Consider the following 22,039-nt stretch of genomic DNA (forward strand, 5'->3'; position numbering starts at 1 on the left):
TTGTGAAATTGTAATGATTTGTCACAATTTTTGACCTTTTTAAGAGTGAAAAAATTATCGCTTCGTTGTGAAATAATTGGCAGATCAATCTATAACAAAAATAATAGGTTGTTGCAACCCTACTCTGGATAAGACATTGACTTACGGGGCTCTGTAAGATCTGTGTGACGCGTTTCTTCTGCTCCAGGACATTGAAGTCCTGCCGGAGGTCAGGCGACATGTTCCTGGCCCTGATGTACTCCGGATCGTTGACGTCGATCCGGTCGAAGTATCGCTCCTTAGTCCCTCCGCTGGGCGGGGGAGGGGTTGTCACCACCCCCTGATGGCTGTCCGCACTCATGCCTGCTTTACCTCACTCGTTCGCTCTATGGCTGCCGCTCTGACTCACCTGAGAAAAGGAAGAGGAAAGAGAAGTGGACACGTTAGAACACAAGTCATGTCATTTGAAAGGAAAGCTGGAAAGTTGAATATTTGTGGTATTGATTTACAGTTTTTCAAAGCACAAAAGAGGTATTTAGAGGAAGGATTGTACCAGGATTCAAACTAAAGCACTTAGGACAACGTGGTGTGCAAGTAACAGTCATCAGGATGTGGAAAAGATTTAGGCAAAATGCAAAGGGAGTCTCATAATATCTATTTTTATGAGTTAAAGTCACATGGTTAGAACTACCACACAGGAAGAACAACTTCCTAATGCAATTGGGTAAGCAAAAATGAGTCTCTTCCACAAATTCAATTTACTAATAAATAACATAACGGACTGTCTGATTCATCATAGTGTGTGTTCATCAAAATGGACAGCCCTGTTAATCTCTTTGGTTTGACGTAAATAACAACTGGCTGCACCATCCCGACAGCAGAGTTTTGTTTCATAAACACAATGTGTCACAACTGCACGTAGGCATGAATCGGGTCACTCTGACAAGCCAACTAACAAAGTGTTCGAGGAGGACAGGAGCCCCTTTGACCGAACCTCCGTTTGCTCCCACTGTTCATTCTCAGGTCAGCTGGCAGGACAACAAGCATTTTACAGGACGCAGGAATTGTTACAGTAAAAGCAACAAGTGTGACCGACCCTCTCAGTGCCTTGTTGTCAGGCCAAGGGACACAGCCAATAAAGACAAAAGGAAATACATGTGGAAAAAATGGCAATGTTTGTTACTGTATGTGTGTAAAAGAGTTGACTTTGTGATGCAAGACCAATAGAGCAATCTGACATTAAAGCAAAATGCAGCCAAAGCTAGAACACACGTAAAGTGCAGTAGATAATGACCAAAACACCCCGACTATCTAACACAAAATCTGTATCGTCACTTGACCCAAAACCAAGTGAAGACATCAAAAGTCAATCACTTGTTTGTTCTACAGTGGCCAAACTTTCCATTATTTTTTTTCGCCTTAATATCCTTAAAACCTAATTGCAGAAAAACACAAGATCAAAAACAAGTGGTCGTTGTTCGAGATAAAAAAGATGAAGTCACATGAGGAGGCAGAAATGAGACTACCAAAACACATGAAAACGACATTTTCAGGATCCCTTGCAACACTACTGCTGCTGTTGTTGTAGCCAAAGATAAGCTGGCGGTTTATTAGGGAAAGGCGGGGCTTATGCGAGCTCTACCAGATGGTGTCTTGGCTTCAAGAGCAGAGGAATGAGAGAGAGAGAGAGAGAGAGAGAGAGAGAGAGAGCGAGAAAGAGTTTAAGAAAGACACCCCGCTGATTTCCATCTTCAAAAGCTCAGTGGTCATCTGACAGCAGGAGGATCAAAATTTAGGGGTTACTCTGCCAGAAGTGGCTCTTTCGCCCCATTTAGCCCTTTTCTGCTCTTAAGTCCGTATGCTGGGAAACAGGGGGTAGGAGAGGTGATTTGGTGAGCGCATGCTGCTAAGCTACTCACTTAGGTCAAATGCCACTTATAAAGATGTTTGAGATTAGCGGAGTGACACAGTGCTCAGCATATAGAAGAGTCGTGCTCAGACCAAACAAACAGTGAGATAACAGAAATCCTCTCAAGTGGATGGATGTGCACCGTGGCATGTAGTGATTTTAGAAGGGTTTTGGGAGAAAAACACAGTGTTTGGACCTGGCATTTACAATACTGCCACTGTACCAATTTGTGCAAGATAGCCAGCAGCAACAATCAAACACACGAGTCGGATCGAAGTATCTTTGGGCAAGCTACCGAACCCCAAGTTGCTTTCGATGGCCATGTGTGAATGGCTAAGTGTAGAAAGCTGTGGCACTTTGGACAGGATGTAGGGTATTCATGATTAATGGCTGTGAAGAGTTTAACCGTTTAAAAATGTATTAACCGACAACCAGACATGGACTCAAATACACTTTAAAGTATCATACCAGTATACCAAATATTGGTATGAGAAAATGTATTTAATTAAAATACAAGTAATTTATTGTTTTGCATTTCAGCCATTTAGCAGCCTCAGTGTTGGATGGATTTTGTTGGGCCAGTTGTTGAATAGCGAAAGACAAGCCCTTGTAATGCCCGCCAATGTAATAATGGGGGGATCCGTTGTGTGATAGCGGAGCGGAGAGTCAGCAGCTGGATTTTGCACCCACGGTAAGTAGTATTAGTAGGTGTATATGCAAACAAACAAACAAACGACAACCACAACGACCATTATTCATTGTATTATTACATTTGTGGGAAATCGAGTGTTACGTTTGTGGAAAATGTATTACATTTGTGGGTTTATCACATTAAATGCTGCAGATTTTTATTATGTTTGCGGTTTATTACGTTTGTGGACATTATAACATTGGCGGGCATTACAGCCCTTCCTTCACTATTAAAATGGAGTCATTATTTTGTGTTCCTTCAACTTCAAATGTAAAATAACTGAAGAACAAACACAAATATATGATAATTGCATAACACAAAGCACTACTTCCGTGTTTAGTAAATTATAGCTGATAACATTTTATATGTTTTTTTTAATCAAATACCTCAACAGGTTATGTTATGGGATAGCGATTATTACAATTTTCCTTCATTCATACCTTATATTCACCTCCATAGTGGTAGCTCAATGTGTTTAACACTTGCTAAAGTCTCCACATTGAGAATCTGAACTGGGGGCTCTTTCACAACCCCTCTACGCATAAGCTCCCTAAATATGGCAGGTCACAGATTTACAGTTTTAATAAAAACAGTGGGGAAAAAAGAAACATACACCTCTAATGAGACAGAGTTTTACCTCTGGAAAAACGTATTTACGTTTGAAAATGCCAAATTATCCACGTTATCTGTGAAACCAGAGAGTCCATAAGGAACACAGGAAACCTCTCGCTCTCTACCTGATCCCACTACTAAAGCTGTGATTATCCCGTGGAAATGAATAAAAGCCGCCCAAAAAAATCCTCTTTAATTGAAGGCAGCTGGGCAGAGCAGAGTTATGTAACCTGATATTGAATTCATCCTCCTGCTCACCCACACTGTTCTGCTTATTGAGTAGATGTGCACAGCACAGGCCAGGGATAAAATCGCCGGAATGATGGGAGTAGTATTGTAATATATATAAAAACGAAGGTATTACGGACTGAAGATGCTGACATGCATAGTAAACATTCAGCTACACAGCTCAGAAACACATCTAAGAGGTTGTGACTGACAGCAGAAGCTCACGCCTGAAATTTGCTGAATGAATGGAATTCTGAGCAGCTCAGCGCGACAGCTGAAGCCTCACCAAAATAAAGATACACCCCCCCCTCCGAGCTCGAAACCCCGTGTCTCCCCTCCCTTTACACACACACACACACACACACACACACACACACACACACACACCAGCTCACCATCCCATCCCTGCTCTGTCACAAGACACACAACTCCAACAGTCCCCAGCATGAGCTTCCACCCTCCCTCCCTCGGCCTCTGTCAATAGATCATTGTCCCCGTCCAGAACCCCCTCGGCCTGGTCTCATCCAGAGAGATCGACGGTTGGGAGGTTTGGGAGGGTGAAGGGAGGGTGGGTGGTTGGTGGTGCATGTGAGAGTGTGCACAATTAATCTGAGTAAGAATGAAATCTGATCCTCGCATTACAGCATCCACGTTTATAATTCAAATTACACGCCTCACGACAGATGCTCTCCTGTGATTCGCTTGAACACTTGTTGAATGAAAGAAGTTCAGATGGCGTTCACTGACCGACGGGAAATTCGAGACACGATTGGCCTTTAAAGATGTGGCACTGGACAACAGCGCTGTATTGTAATTGATTAAACTCCATTAATGTGTGGCAGATAGACGAGGCAGGCTGTGTTTACTGAAGGGTGCTAGACTGCGACCGCAGCCCGGGGCAAGGTGACCGTAACCTCTCACCTCGTGACCTTTATTGACACCCCCCCCTCCCGTCTCTCTCCCCCATGTTCAGAGGCTCTGCAGACATAAGCCGTCTGCACCAGTGGGCAGGTCGTCCATGAACACTTTGTCATCTATAAACAACTATTATTAAGAGTGCTGTAAAACTAATCAGTGCTATAAACCTGACTGTGCTTAACATGTTTTTGGTTACCAGTAGTTACACAATGAATGGTGCTGATAAATGGCCTTAACCTTATAACAATAGGCTGGAACTGCATGAGAGAGAGACATTCATGTTACTCTGCAGGTTTCTTATATGTTTTAAACAGGAGTGGACTGAAAAAATTAATTAGTTCTATGAGTTTGAATGAAACGACCCTCCACTCAGGCCGCAAATAATAATTCACTTCTTTAAAGGTCAATCTGGCAATTATTTGATCAATTATTTATTTAATTGTTTGGTTTATAAAAGGTTTGAAAATAGCACAAAAAAAAAATCCTGATCTCAATTTCTAAAGCCAAGTGTGACAAGTGTGTTGTTTGTATGTACCACTATGAGCAAGAATTGCTGTGTTTTGACTGTTTTGACAATGATCTCATGTCACATGTCGAATTCTTTGATTTCAGCTTGTCAAATGTTAATATGTTTTTGGTTCTTCACTCAGCGCCGGGCGGTATGGCCTTGAAATAATGATGCCACATTTTTAGGCTGTATTGGGATACATGATATATATCTTGATGCTTTGTCCTCAAAAGCACTTCATAAATACTTTGACTGGACTGGACAGGACCGCACTATATGAACGTAAACTGAATATCTTTGTGTTGTGGACAAAACAGAACATTTGAGGACATCATCTTAGGCCTTGGAAAAACAGAGTCAAAACATTTTGTGGACCAAACATCCAATACATTACTCCAGAAAATGATCGACAGATTAATCGATAATGAAAATAATCACTACCTGCAGCCATAATTTGATCGTCAAAATATTTACCAATTAATTTCCCCCACTCGCTTAATCGTTGCAGCTTTATAAACAAGTGAGAACACACGTCGAACTCTGAATGACTTAAAAATTCATCAGTCTTGTGAAACCTCACTGAAGTCATTTTGATGCATGACTGCGCTCCAATCCAATCCAAGAACTGATTTTATTAGACACAATTAGCTCCCTCCTTTATCTCTGTTATGGGAGCTTACTGTATATCTCTAAGACAGAGTGCTCGCCCATCATGCCTCAGTAGTCCTCTGACAGTATCCATCTCTCTGCCTGGTCCTGTGTCTCTGGTTGGCTCTCCGTCCGTCATTCTTTCTCTGACTTTATCTCACACTTTTTGTTTTGCGTCCTTGAAAACTTTGGACAAGATGACATGCAAGCAAGAAACTAACTAAAGTGCCAAAATAACACTGTTGCCCGCCAACACCACCACACTCACACTCACTCACACACCTCGTATCTTTATCTTGCCTGGGGGAAGCTTCAAAGCGTGGCTGCTTGTGTCTCTACGAGCTGCCACCCCTAAAAATAGACACACAGCCTTTTGGGTTGTGTTACAACCCCAACGGCAACAATACCAGGAAAGAATCTGTACGTCGGCTAATTATATCCACACACACTGTAAATGGCACAGTGAGCACACGCACGCAAACAAGTCAGCACACAAGTGACCCAACTCCTGCACAAACACACACACGGAGGAGTAGGTGTGTCCAAACACGCCTGCATGACAGATCCAGCAGTGAAACTGGAGGACGGTGTGTGAGCCAAATGCTCAGCAGCTTACAGATCCTCCAGCGGCTTTACTATGAGACAGAGAAAACTCGTCCTCTGAGACCACCAACGTGCCAGCACGCAGTGTTTTTGTCTGAACCTGACACATGGCAGCGGCTGGTTGTAGTTTGGGGTGTTGGTTTCATTGTGCAACTTCATTTCATCACCGCATTTGTGCAGGTTACGACACGCAAAAGACGCATTTGTGTTCATTTTACAACCGCTCCTTTTAAATTATTTATTTAAAAGTATTCTGAAGGCTGCTCCTGCTGCTGCAGTGACCTTAAAATACTCTCTCTTCACATACAGCGTCTACTGTTGCACACATTAGAGATAATGGCCACAGCTAATCTGCCCTGGTGCTCACACTCACTGCACTGTTACTGCCAAGCGTGTTTATAGTGCAGGAGTATGTGTGTGTGTGTGTGTGCCCAAGCAGCCATACTAACATGGAATTCCCCTAAAACTACAAAATCAGTTATAGTGGGTGGTGATCTTTGGACTTGGGCAGCTGGTGGGAACACAAACAGAGAAGACGGCCTGGATTTTTAGTAGAAGATTAATGGGAGGCGTGAGTTAGAATCTACATTTACACCAGAGGAAATAAAATCCAAACGTCCAATCAAGTGTAATGACATGAGAAACCAGCGTGTAAACAAATAAGCCAAGCCCAACCAACCTTGTGTTTCCTCCTTGGTCAGTGAATGGGAGAGAACAGGCAGCAGTAGTAGTAGGCAGCTGAGGCAAAACACATGTCTCTATTTTTCTCCCTGTCGCTCGCCGTCTGTGCTCAAATTCCAATACTGAGTCCCAGAGAGAAGCCGGGAAAGACGAGAGAGAGAGAAACAGCGCGATGTGAGCGGCAGAAAGTGAGAGGCAGGCTGCGATTCAGAAAACCAGTCGGTTCACTTGTGCGTCCTGAATTCCCATACAGATGCTCTGTGGTGGAGCAGCCAACAGACAACAGATTCTCCCAGATTCCTGCGGGCTCTGCTCCTCGGCTGCCCCGGCGTTCATCAGAGAGGGAGAGAGAGAGAGAGAGAGAGAGAGAAGTATCAACAGCTGTGAGTGTGTATGTGAGAGGATATACGTGTGTGTGTGCCCTCTGCGAATGAGGGTGTGTTTGTGTGGAAAAGAAGCTAAAGGGACCACGTGATGCAGGCTTAATCCCCCGCCCACTGGCTAGAAGCACACACACACACACACACACACACACACACACACACACACACACACACACACAGATTCAGACTGCTAGACCAATCAGAACTCAGGCTCACACACACTAATCACCCCTACTCCACCTCCTCCTCCTCCCTCACCCTCTCTCTCTCTCTCTCTGTCTAGTCATCTTTTTTTCTTGTCTCTCTTTTTCTTTGATCCATTCACTTTCTGCTCTCTCTCTCTCACATTCCACAATCCATTCTCTCTCTTTCTATCTCTTTATGTCCCTCATTCACACCCCCTCCTGCCCCGCCGCCCCTCCGGGCGACTGTACTAAAGGTCAGTGTTTATGAGTCCGTCTGGCAGCGGTGTAACTGCAGCCACACACACCCTGCATGGCCTTTATAGGCATGTCTGCCCATCAGAATCAATGTTATCTGGTTCTGCCGCAACTCAAATACCAAAAGTCAGAGAACATCGTCAAAACCAGGATTTTCAAATCAAAATGTCACAGTAAAATGGTCCTCAGATGTCAGGGTAAGCCACATAACAACTGTTCGTGATTCATTGATTGGCCTAAAGCAAAACTCCATTACAAATCTGGCCTCTTTTCATCCGTTTCTCTGCTGATTGATTTCAAGGCTGCAACTACTGACCAACTTATTGCTTTTCTATATTTGCCAGCTGACACTTTCATAACCAAAAGCAAAAACCCCAAACCCAAAGCATATTTTCAGCCTTCTTTGTGCTCACTCTGAGAAATAGTACTAATATTAAATGATGTAAATCATGAGACAAAACTATCTGACTAATTTCTGTTCATTTCTAATTACATGTAACAGTGTTTAAAGGTTGATATTTGGATTGTCAACACAGGATCTTGGTGAAAAGTGACCATTAAAGGGACAGTTCACTCCAAAATCAAAAATGTGTATTTTTCCTCTTACCTGTCGTACTATTTGTCCATCTAGATTGTTTCAGTGTGAGTTGCCGAGTTTTGGAGATATCAGCCATAAAGATGTCTGCCGTCTCTAGATTACATCAAAGTTCAAACATATTTTTTGGCGCTTTGAGCACCACAAACCGAGCGCCATCTAGCTTCGAGAGAAGGCAGACAACTCCAGAATTCCGCAACTCGCACTAAAACAATCTAGATGGCTGCATAGCAAAACAGGAAAGAGTAAAAACACGAGGAAAAATACACTTTTTTTTATTTGGGGGTGAATTGCCCCTTTAAGTATGCAAAGCTCGGTGAGTATAGGGGTAAAAAGCAAAAAAAATTCAGACTTTGTGTACACTTCAAGATGTACAGTGAGGACAGGGAATTGTCTCCACATGTTGATCCACTAAGGCAAGAACTAAATGTGCACGACCTAAAAACAAAGTGCACAATCTGAACCTAGTCGATAAAAGGCTGAACCACCAGAGAATCACAGTTCACAAGTCATACGTGCAGAAGACAAACAAACAATCCCAGAAGCAGCCAGCAAGATGCCAACAACCTGTCAGTCAAGTTATGGGTGGTGCTTTTTTAATTGTCACAGCTTCACTTTGACTATTATGTAACTGTAACTGTTGTTGACTTACTAAATGTCTAATAATATCCAAGATCTCTCTCTCCTCTCAAACAGTGTTGGTATGAGAATCAACAACGGTCTCCCATCGTAAGATTAATGTTTAACTTTGACTTTGACTTGTAAAAGTATGTCACTGTCTCACTTTGGCACAAAACTGGGTCATAAACGTTACTTCCAATTTATGCAAAAAGATCTGCAGGTTTTTGTGCCAAGAACTTTCGGGTAATAAAGATCTGCCATCTCCTGATAGCTTAGATGGTGAGATGTTTTTATTTATGACTGCCAGAAACTGCAACCACACTGTGGCAACAGACGCAAAACCAAACCCATCTGATGACCTGCACTGTCGCTGTAAACCTGCCAAACTGAAACTTGATACTAACTCCTGCATTGTTTGTGAAATCTGAATCTGAATTTCCCCCTGATATCAGCTCAAATCAGCATCCAGGGCTGTTCAAGTTCGATGTTTTCTCTGCCGTAAGTGGTGAAAGTTTAGTGCTTGCAAGAGTAAGAGTGACACATGTTCAGGAAAGACGTCAAAATGAATGTGGAACATTTGGTATGATACACAAGGGTAAATGAATAATGTTTGTGAGATAATGTGTTTGCCCCACATGTGATTGTTAGTGTTTAGGTATGTGTTGTACGTCTCTCAGTCGCTCTGAGCCAACAGCTCAAATGAAAGGGAGTGTATGATTGACAGCTTGACACGGGAGGCAGTTAACACCTCAGAGGTGAACCTGTAACAGCGCAACCAGGCGAACTAAATTACTGTTTTAAACCACAGCTGGCAGCCGTAAAACTGAAAAAGACATGATATTTTTCATGACTTGAACAAATTCTATATTCTGATATGTTGTATTATCGGCTGTTTCTGAATACTCATTTTCAAATTGGCCCTCTTCTTCCGTCTGGCATTGATAAAAACATTTGATACCGAGCAGAGGTGTAGACAAAATCAAAAAAGACTTGCAACTCAACTTTAACACCAGTGACTCGTGACTTCATTTGGACTTGAGCCTTTTGACTTACTTGATACCTTCCCACAACCCCAAACATCAAAAGGTAAGAACAGTATGTTCTTTGAAGATGTTCCATGAATAAATTAATTTTCCTTCATTTTCTGAATAACCTCACGTTGACGCTAGGGATGCACAATATGGATTTTTTCAGCCGATACGATGACTGATAACAGAAACCAACATTTTTATGCACACCTGAGTGCAAGAAAGGATCAGATGTAGTGAGCAAAGATGGTTTGCTTGATATCCAACAGCTGCGATAAGATTTTTTTCCCACGTGTTGTGTTGTTCTTGTAAAAAACGTTCACACCAGTGATGACACGTGTGCCTCTATGTTGTGTGGCTCTACACAGGTGCAGCGTTTTGATGTTATGAGTGCGACATCAGCGTGTTTGTTGTTCTCTGTGTTTATTGGCTGGTCAAAAAAACAACTTTAAAGGTGTATACCACCACCTACTGTGAGTAGATGCTGCACTTGTTAAGTCAACAAAAGCAAGTTGGCTTTGTATTATCGGCTATAATTTCTTTATCTGCCGATAACCGATAATGTACATTTTTATTATTGGGCCAATAATTTATCAGTCCAATATATGTCGTGCATCCTGAGTTAATGCTTTTCATTCCCAGAGATCCTGAACTTAAATTCCACAGATCCACTTTGTCTGAACCGATCCAACCAAAGGTTGCGGAAGATAACCATGAAGAACTAATATCATGATACTGATCACCAGTTGGAAAAAATGATAGCAAAGATAATTTCGCTCACGTACAAAAACTATGTGGTAGCCGACAAAAAAATCAATGTTGGGTAGTATTATGTTACATTAAAAGATTACTGCCAATAAAAAGTAAATTGTTACATTACAGCATTACCTACTGAGACAAAAAATGATTAAAACAGGAATGACAGACGCACCATCCCATTCACAGCTCTGCAAAAAATGAAGTGCAGTCTGTCTGGACAAAAATTACAGACGAAGATGCAACAACTAACACCTTCATTTGACCTTTGAAGTTGCACAAAGAATGGTAAGTTGAGGCTCTGTTTAGGATCTGCGTCGTCCATTATCTTTACCTGGCTGTGACATCGATGGCATCTGATCACATTCTTCACAGTGGTGACCTTTTGTTAGAAACACAATACACGCCCACACACACACACACACACACACACACACACACACACACACACACACACACACACACACACAATGTCCCGAGCTTATCATTACAGCTGCGAAGGAAGATGGTACACACCCAATGATGAGGCTGACTGACAGTGGGCGTGCGCACACATATGCATGCACAGGCACACACACACACACACACACACACACACACTGTGTTATGCATTCCACAGACATGGACAGACTGGGTGATGCCGGCGATGTAAAACAGGCTGATTTCTCTAAATGGCATCACATGCATGCAGAGGAAACCAGTGTTTGCTCAGGGGGCTGCAGCTGCTTCATACCAACAAACAAGAGCTATCATCCTGCTGTCGCCACATGACTTACTGTCACTTCCCACAAAGTCTGGTCTATACACAAAGAACAATAATGTGCTCTTGGGGATGAAATTACATTATGAGCAATGCTTATAGAAAACACCACTATTTGGATTAAGTAGTTTGGTGGAAGGAGATTATTTCTAACTGAGAATCATTTCCTGCGGCATCTTCTTAAACAGTAACGTTCTTTAAATGAAATACATAACAGATAGAGAGAGTCTGCAGATTTTCAGTCCAGTCAAATGCTGACAGCAGATCTCACTGATTAGTTTCACCAGTTTGAGTGAAGGTAAGCTGATCAGTAAAATCTGCAGATGATTACTGATTGATTGGAATCAATGTGAAACATGTCACTCTGTCGCTGTAAATGTTTTGCATAACACATAATACTGCCCAGCCCCGTGTCTGCACACAGTTTTCTCATCCGCAGTGCAGTGAATATGCCGAGTACACACTGGCATAGAAAAGAGACAGATCTCCCTCCACCGCCACCACCACCACCCTCCTCCTCCTAGATGTTGGTGCATCACTCAGCACTTTATACACGACTCCACACACACACACACACAAACACACACACACACACACACACACACACACACACACACACACACACACACACACACACACCACCCCCAGCTGTCACTGCCAGGCCTGACTCAGGGAAACAGCTCCTGCACAACACTGAATGCTGCCACTTCTTAACAGATTGTAAACACAGGTCATCGTATGAAGACGTTATACTCTAACATCAGTGTGTTTGGTAACTCCTGCTCCTCATGCGCTGTATAGTTATAAGCCATTGGTCAGGCAACAAAAGCATTTCAATGATCATCTCACTCCGCTTGGAAAAAACCCACTGAAATACAACATCTGGACTGTAAATCTTGAACCCCTTTCTGATATTAGAAAACTTAAAAATGGATCTTAATCAAGTAATTTATCTGCCTGTCACATACACAAAACTGTTTGAAACACTTCACAACAAGTGCTTTCCAAGCAGCTATGTTCCACTGGTTGATAACAGCAGGTTTGTCTCTTAACGATAGCTAATCATGACCCTGAAGAGACCCAAATTACTGTTATTGCTTTGGGTTGACTCATGTGACACATCACAGACAAGGTTAGTCTAAACCCAGGCGGCTGAATGCGTGCTTGATACTCCGCTGTCTCCACACAACTGTTATCAAGTCGGGTGATTAATGAGTCCTTTGCACACCACAGTGCTCTTAAGTAATTCTGTAAGTCCTCCCCTCCTTGACCCCTGTGATAAGCTGTGGACCAAAACAAAACACAACAGAGCGTATGCTGGGATAAATGCACGCGGGTATCCATTTACTGCCATCAGCGTCCTGTCAGCTTTTCCCACCAAACGCCGTGCAGTAACAGGAGAGGAGCGAGGGGGCACGTTCACCGATGCTAACGGTTCAGGAATGTACAAACACTTGAGCTCATTATTAGGACCGCTGAGATTTTTCCCAAGAACAGGAAAAAAATAGCCAACCAGTGTTGGAGACCTCACAGTGGGAAACTGACAGATGTGGTAATGCTTAAGAAAATAAAACTCATTCTGTTAATGGTTACGAGGCAACCCCACTGACATAAGAGGAGTATTTTTTCACAAATCGTGTTTTGACTACTTTTACTTCAAACGCCATTTGCCCACATGACAGGGAGGTCAAGTTGATCCCTGGAGAACAGTTCAGAGCCACGTGAGCCTCTAAAGCAACTCTTGGTACCAGCTTGTCAGTTCACATAGAGCATCATGTTTGCATTGTGAGTCGACCTGCAGGAGACACTCAGGACAAGCAAGCCCACATCTGCCAAGGACGATTTCAACTTCACCTGGACTGGAGGTTTTAATTTTTACCAGACATTCAGAACGAAAACAGCACTGGGTGATGTGTTGTTCTGTATATACCACTGGCCATAGACAATATAGACAGAGCTTCTGGGTCTGAAAAATGGCACCTACGCAGTCTTTCTAATGGCTAGCAGGGGACAACTGCACTGGTTCCAAAAAGAAGTATGACTGTATGTAAGCTTATGAGAAGATTACCCTACTTCTCACTTGATTCACTACCATGACAAAGTTAAATAATACTGTATTTGCTATTTACTGTATAACAAGACTACGGGAAAACAAATGACAGCAAACCTTTTTACAGCTTTGTTCCAGTGCACTGCAGTAAGCGTTGGTCCTGATTACTTTTTAACCCTGCGGGGCACAAAAAAAGCCCAGTACCGCACCACCTTGTGTACACACACAAACGTATACACCCACACACACAATGCCTGTAAAGCTGTCACTCATCTGTTTATCCGTCTCTTAATAGCCTGTCTAGTTTTACACTTGTATGGGAGTGATACTAAGTAGCCTCTAATCCATGTTTGAGGGGTAAAGAGGCATTTAGAGAGCAGCTAATGTTTAACGCACTGTTCAGATTCACTTCCTGGAGCGCTCACTGGGAACAATGCTGTCACTGTCGGAGCAGCTGTGTTGCTTAGCAAGGAGAAATGGCACACACACACACACACACACACACACTCACTCTATAATAGGGATGCACTAAAGCGTGACCAGGGACGTCTGCCTCTGCCTCAAGGTTCAGGCAGAGAGATAACAGACAAAAGAGAACGAGCAAGGTAACTATTTTATTTCTTCCCTTGTTGGGGATGAAACAAGGCCTGGAAGTGACAATGGGAAGTCACCGCCCAGTCGTCACCTTGGTCAAATGTGCTATTCCAGGTCAAGTTGAAAGACGAGCACCTCAGCGACAGATTGCTTCGGGAATACAGTGTTTGTCTGGACGACATTTTGAAAATAAACAGGAACTTGTCTGTGCGCATGGCTGATAATTTATTAAATATGTCTCACCTGTCAAGGCTCATAATTAAAATCAAGATAATGTCGGCAAATAAGATAATAATAATGACCAATTAAGTTCTTTTCACTATTTCTTGTTCTGGTCACAAACAAGAACCTGAATTTTCAACTGGCACTTATTTCATTTGTCACACTAGTTGTATTGTGAATCCTGGCACTTTTTTTTTCAACGTGTTAGTAATAACTGTCTTTTCTTACCTTTCTTGTTAAAAAGACGGTCACTAATTGGATTGAGACAAGCTCCTACTGAAATTTTAATGAAAGCATAATTGAGTTTTTTTGTGTTCTTTCAAAAATGCACAGTAGAAGAACTCAGTGTGTGTAAGCTTCCAGTGAACAGCGGTGCATCACATTTCAATGTCTCAGCATATCTGGAAGAAATGTGTGAGGGAGCTGCACTGAAAATAAAATATCACAATATTTCAAGAGCTCAAATATCCAGTGGATTTATGGGGGTCAGGTCTGTTGACAAAGCCTGTTATAAAGTACAGGGGTTAGGTATCCAGGCAGGTCTCAGGTGCACTATGACGTATTTTATCTGTGCTGTATATCACATTTGGAGACCCTTTCTAAACAGAGCCTACCATACTTGTGGACTGCCGTCATTCCCAAAGCAATCTCACCATATCAGATAACCTCATACACACACAAACGCACCTCATCCACTCCCCGTCGACAAGAGAACACCATACACACTTTGAGTCAACAGAAAAGGAGGACAATCATTTACAATAATGTCACAAATAAAGGGTTTCATGTTGCAACAAACTACAAAGATTTACAATAGATCTTAAAAGGAGCCAGAGGTTTTAGTCCAAAATGGCTGAAACTGTAAATGAGTGTGGGGCAGCCGAGAAGTTTAAAGTAGACGTGACAGTTTTGAAGCTGAACCAATTCTATCAAAAAGTCGACATTTGGCATCCATTTGCATGACTCTTCAATCAAACTGTGACATGAAAGCCAAATTACTGCGACACACACAAACTTTCAGGACACAAAAAGGCGCTTTGTAGCTTCACATCCCACAGGCCAATTCCTGTGAATCAAAGCTGTGAAAGGAGGGGATCGCCCACTTTTATCTTTGGCACCGAACGGTGCAGTGCGTGAAGCATGAAAGAAGCCAATGACCTTCAAACCTGGAGAATGTGTGTGCTATCACAATACTATTAATGTTTACTAAATATGAGGCTACAGTCAGGAGACATTTAGCTTAGCTTAGCATAGAGATGGAAACAGCTAACCTGGCTCTGTCCAAATGTTAAAAAATCTGCCTAGCTGTGCTTCTAAAGCACACTAATGACCATGTTATATATTGTTTAATGTGTATACAAAAGTGCAAAAGTGACAATTTGTGATTCTTATGGGGAGTAATGTGTTGGACTATTTCTTGGTTGAGTTGCAACAACCTCTGACGACTATGATGTTCCCAAGCAAATAACACAGCTTTTATTTTTTTCATTAATTAATGAGCTTCAGAGAATTCAAAGGGTAATTGGCTTACGGCCCATGCTAGTCGTTTTCTCTGCTCACGGCCTTTATGCTAAGCTAAGCTAACTGGGTGAATGCAGGGAATATATCTAATACATCATTAAGATGTAACAGTGAGTGAAAACTCAGTTGCACAGCTTACTGCAAAACTGAATACAGGTCATTTATTATTGTTACATTAAAGTTAATTAGACTTGTTCAGTAAAGTGATTCTGACATTGATGTTAGAGCAATTAAGGACAATTTAGAAAGGATTACACAAACAAACCCACGTGAAATGCAGGAATAAAAACAGATGCACACACACTGCTGGCCGCTAATCACCCTGTAATTATAGCCGGTAATGACAGAGCCATAGAGACAGTTAAACAGGACCCCGTTGCTCTAACCACACAAACAAAAACAATCCTTCGCCGGGTGTCGCAGCTGCTAACTGCTACCGTATGTCCTCACTGCCAAACGCTGGCTTTATAGTCAGGCAGGGGCCAAACAGCAGAGCGGTCCGAGCCGCTCCATGGCTACACAACACAATATATTTTTACAGGAGAGCTGTGCGCTGAATTAGCTTCGGTGTGAATTACTTGACATTTTCTCAAAGCTCTTACTGGCATCGATGCCTGACTGAGAGAGACTGAGAAAACCACATGGATTCTTGTTGACTCCACTGTTCTGCTTCTGTAATTATGCCCTGATGGTTTCTACAAACAAAAACACTTCACAAAGGTTTTCACGGTAACTGGTTAAGATTCAAATCACAAGCTAGGGCTCAGTAACACAGACACACAGCCTCAGCACTACTGACCAGTGATAAACATACTATACTGAGCTGGTTTGCTCAAAGGCACATCAGTATTTAGTCTTGCTTAAGCTTACAGCAAGATTTAGTGACTCCAAATTACATTTGCTGTCACTGGTCAGTCACTTCACTGTTCATCATTAAATCTGACATCAGTTAGAAGCTTGCAAGCAAGTTTGCTACCTTGCAGGCCTAAATTACTCACACATCCTAATCACACACATACACAAACCTAAGCCGAAATAGCTATTAGTAATTCCTGTTTGCAAAGCATCAACGGGTGTACTGAAACTATCACTGGATGTCTATAATATTGAAGAAAACCTAATCACATGATAATTCTCAGGGAAGTTCTGGGATTATTTTAGTTATGAATGACTGCTTTATCACAAACGTTGAGCTGTATGATCAAGATCCTGTTTTCATTAACCAAAAACTGCAGTTTCCCTTTGGCTGTGAGGACAAAAGTTGTGCAGAGAAACCTTTTATAGAGTTTTTTATATTTACAAAACCCCTGGAGATATCCCTTTCATTGCTGCAGTAGCTTACACAGATTCCCTGCAGTAGAGGACAAGAATATGCTTCTGTCCTGGATTTTCAGCAGATAATTGAGTTATTTTTTGGCAGTCTCAGGAGCAAAAGCAGCAGAATTGAGGGCTGAAGAGGACAGTGTGTCACTGAAACAGAAACAGCAGCTATTTCTTATTGGAAGGAGTTTCATTTTGTATTTTGAAGAATAACAGAATATGTGGGATGCACCAAATAATAAAAGGGAATTTGTCTTTGATGCCCCCTAAAAGACTTCTGAAAACAAACAACTGTGGCTTCAAGGAAGGGAGGTTGTGGCGCCACAAAGCTTAGCGGTTCATTTCCAAGGCAAATGGTTTCTATGCCAATCCCTTCAGAGCAATCTGAGCCCTGTCTACTCCAGGTGAGCACACATTTTGCCTGAACTGACATGTGGGAACAGATAGGAAAATTATTAATGCAGCACAATCGTAGCTTTGGGGGATTTCTGCACTACACGTTGTCTAAAGTTGACACATGTTGGTTGTATTCCCTGACTTCCTGCAATGACCTTTGGACTGGTTTGAAAACTGATCGAGTCAAATCAGTTATTTATTTCTTCATTCCGATATGAAATGTTTCTAGTTTGAAATCAGACTTGTAAAGCTGCATATAATAGGATCAGTAGTCATGTGTATCCCCAGTGTAACTGATTTTCTCAGCTTTATTAACCACAGTTATGCAAAAGAAAGAGAATTGACAACAACCAAGGAGCCAAGCTGGGATCCATTAACTCGAGCATGGATTGTGGAAGGGTTTCTGAATGTGCCCTTTTTACAGTGAATACGGCCTTTTTCATGGAAGACCACAGTCACATGGCAGATCAATAATAAGGCCTTTAATAACTGCATACGTTTATGCTCTGGGGGAAAATAGATCTTCCGGAAATCTTTTCCCCTCAGAGAAAGCAGCATTCCTTTCCACACAGAAAAGATTTCTTACCACTGACTTGACTCTCAGCTGTAATAAATGCACATCAACAGTTGGGCTGTGTTCCACATTTTCACACTATCCGAGGTTAGCAGCTGAGGAACGTCAAGTGCTTCACTCCAGGTGATAAGGTGGGAGTAGGGGAGGTTTTGTAACAACATGAAACACTGAAAAATACAGCACACACAGTTGATGAAGAGCCCTAAAGGGGACGAGGGTTCATTGTCAGTTCGTGAACTTTCTTTCCCCTTTTCTTGAAAGACCTCTGATGTAGAACTCCATTCAAATAAATCTAATTCCCCACTTGTGCACGATATGAAATCAAATTATCGAGCAATCACACATTGTTCCTGTTGTCAAGTGGAGCTGTACACTTGTTGATGAGCATATGGCCTCATGACTCCTCTGTGGTCAGGCAACAAGGCACAACACTGAGGGGGCGTCAGCCAGGGAGCTGGTGTGTGTGTGTGTGTGTTTGGGGACTATCCATTACACAATCCGAGGAAGCAGACGGATTCGATATGTCGGGGTCTGTGTCTGGATGAGGTCATTACGCATGAAGCAGAACTGCAGCCCCGTCACACACACATATTCACACAAACAGACACACACTCGCATGAGTTTCTATAGCAACTCAAAACAAACAGTCCGTGCATGTGGTGACCCCACCCCAGCAGAAAAGAGGGAGAAACTGAGACAGCGAGGCAAAAACAGACATAAAAGTGAGATAGAAAGCGAGAGCAGAGATGAAGGCAACAGTAAGGGACATTAAAAGGGATTCTGCAGCTGCATATGCATCACTTTATACAAGCTTTATGTCTTATTCATGACAGAGATGTTTTAAAAACATCACACACATGGAATTAACCATTCACCATATGCACGCATTACCCACTGCCCATAAAGTCCCGAAACTGTAGCTTGTGAAATTCTAGGTTACTGATGTTTAAGATAACCGATGACGATACTGATGGTTTTTATTATTGTTTAGTTTCTTTTTGTTGTCATTTATTGCCCCTTTTGTGCCAGGGCAACAAAGAAATCTCTATCATGAAAAACATATTCTTTTAAAGTCAGTCAGCCCTTTAACACCATCTTTGAAAGAGCACGAATTCAATCATGGAAACTTATGAAACCTTTAATATATCCTTCTTTCAAATAAAAAATAATCTTTTCTTAAAGTGCTTCAAAAGCCTTTTCAGCCCACTATATAAATACCTCCTCAATGATAAGAATTCTTCAGAACTTACATAGCCTTACAAACTGATGGTAGGGATGTCACGAGCTAACAGATCAAGACTGTGCCGGCGCAAAATTGATTCGAGAGGACCGATAAAAACACAGCTGAGTGCCATCTGTAAATATTATCTTAGTTGCCCATAGGCAATAGATACTGTGTTAAACTGTTAAAATTCAGCTCCATTACCCCTCTACACCAGAGATCTTGAGATGGCAGCCGTTTGATTGATAGCTGACATTAGCACATAGCTTATATGCCTGCCCTAAAGCCTGCAGCAGCCAATGAGTGATTGTGACCCACATTCTCTCTTTTTCTTTTCTCTCCTGAATCACTTACAAGCCAGCCCCCAGATGATTGATGCATCACGTAGCCAATGAGATTTCAAATCGATTAATATATAGTTTATATCAGTTTTTAAAGCCCTAAACTCGAAAATTATGCAAGTTTATGTAGATGTATGCGTTTTGCTCTTTGAATAGGCTGTTCTCCCACCTATTCTCTTGTCTTTGGCTATTTAATATGCAAAAAGGTAGTGTAAATATGGAAATAAAGAACTTTAATGAGCATTTGCCCTTGTCACCCTCAATTAGGGGTATTTTCAGGTCAGAAAATGGCGTTTCTTTGCCAGGTGCCTGGACATTTCCTTAGAAAAATATGTCTTAAGTGTTCAAATTCAGTGATATTGTTATTAAACTTGGACTTGAACTATGTAAGACTATATGATGTGGACCCACTTTGTTTTCCAGCTAATAAGGGCAGTTACAGGTCGTATGCAGGCTTATTTTTGCATTAAAAAATGTAGGCAAGAAAAATAAATGAATAATTCAGTGTGTTCAAACTCCTATAGATTAATGCCAGAAGCACGTACAGAGCTTCTGACGGCTTGTGGGAAAACAACAGCTTTCAAAAGAGCCAAAAAACCATGCTTGCACGCCAAATGGTTCAACAACAGCTTTGAATTTACTTTTGGCTAGATTGGGATAGGCGTTGAGGATAATTTTACGTACATTTCTGGGAATAAAATCAGATTCAACTTTTGGCCTAACCATGCCTTTGTGTTCTTAAAACCATCTTCACATTTGGTAACAAACCTAAAACTACAATCGTGTTTAGTTACTTGGAAAGACTCGATTTCACAAGAAGACAGAGGGATGGTGAAATAACCTCATCCCACCAGTATCCCATGGGCCTCTTATGTTGTTTCACCACACAGGAGCCTGAGCACACAGCGACCACACAGACAACCGGCCCCCACAAAGCTCCTTTTCATTCACCTTAAAGCTCCAGAAACAGAGAAAGGGAACAAACCAACAATAGACATGCAGCTTTGTATCAAAGTGAAGGCCCGTTATTGAGGCTCAGCGGCCTCCAAGGTCAATCACGGTTGAAGACGCCCACATCCGCACATTAAAAGAACACTGGCATTTGGATGTTTTGTTGGTTGAAGAAACCTCTGACCACTTGCACTTTTGGCATTTTCCTCTGTTTTTTCAAGTCCATCCTGTCAAGATGAAAGCTGTGTTACTGGTGAAATGTCATGGGTTGGAGTCCAGCATCTAAGGGTACCAGGCTTGGAAGATGACAGAACTAAAGCTGTGTTTTGCTGCTTTATGGTTCTATAAAAGTAGCGGAAATGAACCAGGTTTGACACTGTAATCAGAATAAAATCAGTGTTGCTCCAGTTGAAATGCTAAATTAATAAAAAACGTTACGTACTACGATACTATGATATAACACAGCCGCGGCTAAAGATGTGCTTCTTTAAAGGGATTATGTTGCTAATGTTGTCGTCATCCCTCTTAGCTATGCCCCCGCCATAACAACTGATACTTATCTGGATGAGCAGTCTACCGCAAGACATCCTGAAAAGGGTGAAGCCAGTATCCACAGAACTACTGAAGTCAATACAAGTCATTGCACGATATGTGCACAACCTCTTTGTGAGAAGATAAGTCTTATGATATAGTTTTCTTATTGATTGATTAAGCATCCAAAACCTTCAATTTTACTTTTATATATTCGATCCTTAAGTACTTATAATCGCAAATACTACAGTACAATTTTGAGATTTTCAGGACGTCTCAAGTTATATTAAGGCTTAAATAAATACAAATTAATAATAATTAAAATAACTATGCCTTAAATTCTGCTCTGGCCTTTGGTTTAAGTTTGTTAACAACATCTACCTGTATATTCTGAAACTGCATCTTATTGTCTATGTGTGTTCAAACAGTTTTAGTTGTGAATCTACAGAGTTTTTTGCATCTGTCCCCTCTACTGATAGTACGAGGATGGCGTATGAGATACAGTATTTTGTTAAACATAATAAGGAACATGTCACCTAGTGCAACAGTTTGGCACAGAGGATTCACTTTTGGTTTACAAAAAAATACATAGAATACCACAAGCTGCATCTTTTAACTTCTTCTCCTACATATTTCTACTGTTGTTGCTATTATGATGTGCCTGCACTGTGACAGCAACCTTCACTGTCATCATCTCAACCCAGATCACCACTGCCTACTGCCTATACCAATAAAAAGTGAGGTGCATGATACACTTGACAGCAAGAAGCTTTACCATCCTGGTGAGAAGAAGCTGAGAGGATATATAAATATAGCAGTGATGCCAGTAAGCTGATCAAGTTTTTATTCGACCATGATCAAAATGGATATATCGTTGATTAATAGACAAAGCTGGGTCGGGTCTGGAAGCTTATTTGTTTAGGCTGACTGATTTTCTATAGAAAACAATGACTGACA

At 41.8% G+C, this 22,039-nt stretch overlaps 1 protein-coding gene across 6 annotated transcripts in view; it reads right to left on the reverse strand.

Moving 5' to 3' along the window:
* Positions 1-22,039, reverse strand: part of add3a (adducin 3 (gamma) a) — a 112,311-nt gene that overhangs the window by 36,313 nt on the left and 53,959 nt on the right. For 5 of the 6 annotated variants that reach the window (XM_084366895.1, XM_084366894.1, XM_084366897.1 and 2 more), the window contains one exon: positions 146-388. In XM_084366895.1, the coding sequence (XP_084223021.1) occupies positions 146-340 (195 nt within the window). In that variant the 5' untranslated portion in view covers positions 341-388. Of the gene's footprint in view, positions 1-145; positions 389-6,775; positions 7,191-22,039 lie in introns of those variants that run through there. The other variant, XM_084366893.1, reaches the window with a different exon arrangement.

The sequence above is a fragment of the Pagrus pagrus genome (genome assembly GCF_965226575.1).
Source record: "Pagrus pagrus genome assembly, chromosome: 2".
NCBI classification, from domain to species: domain Eukaryota; kingdom Metazoa; phylum Chordata; class Actinopteri; order Spariformes; family Sparidae; genus Pagrus; species Pagrus pagrus.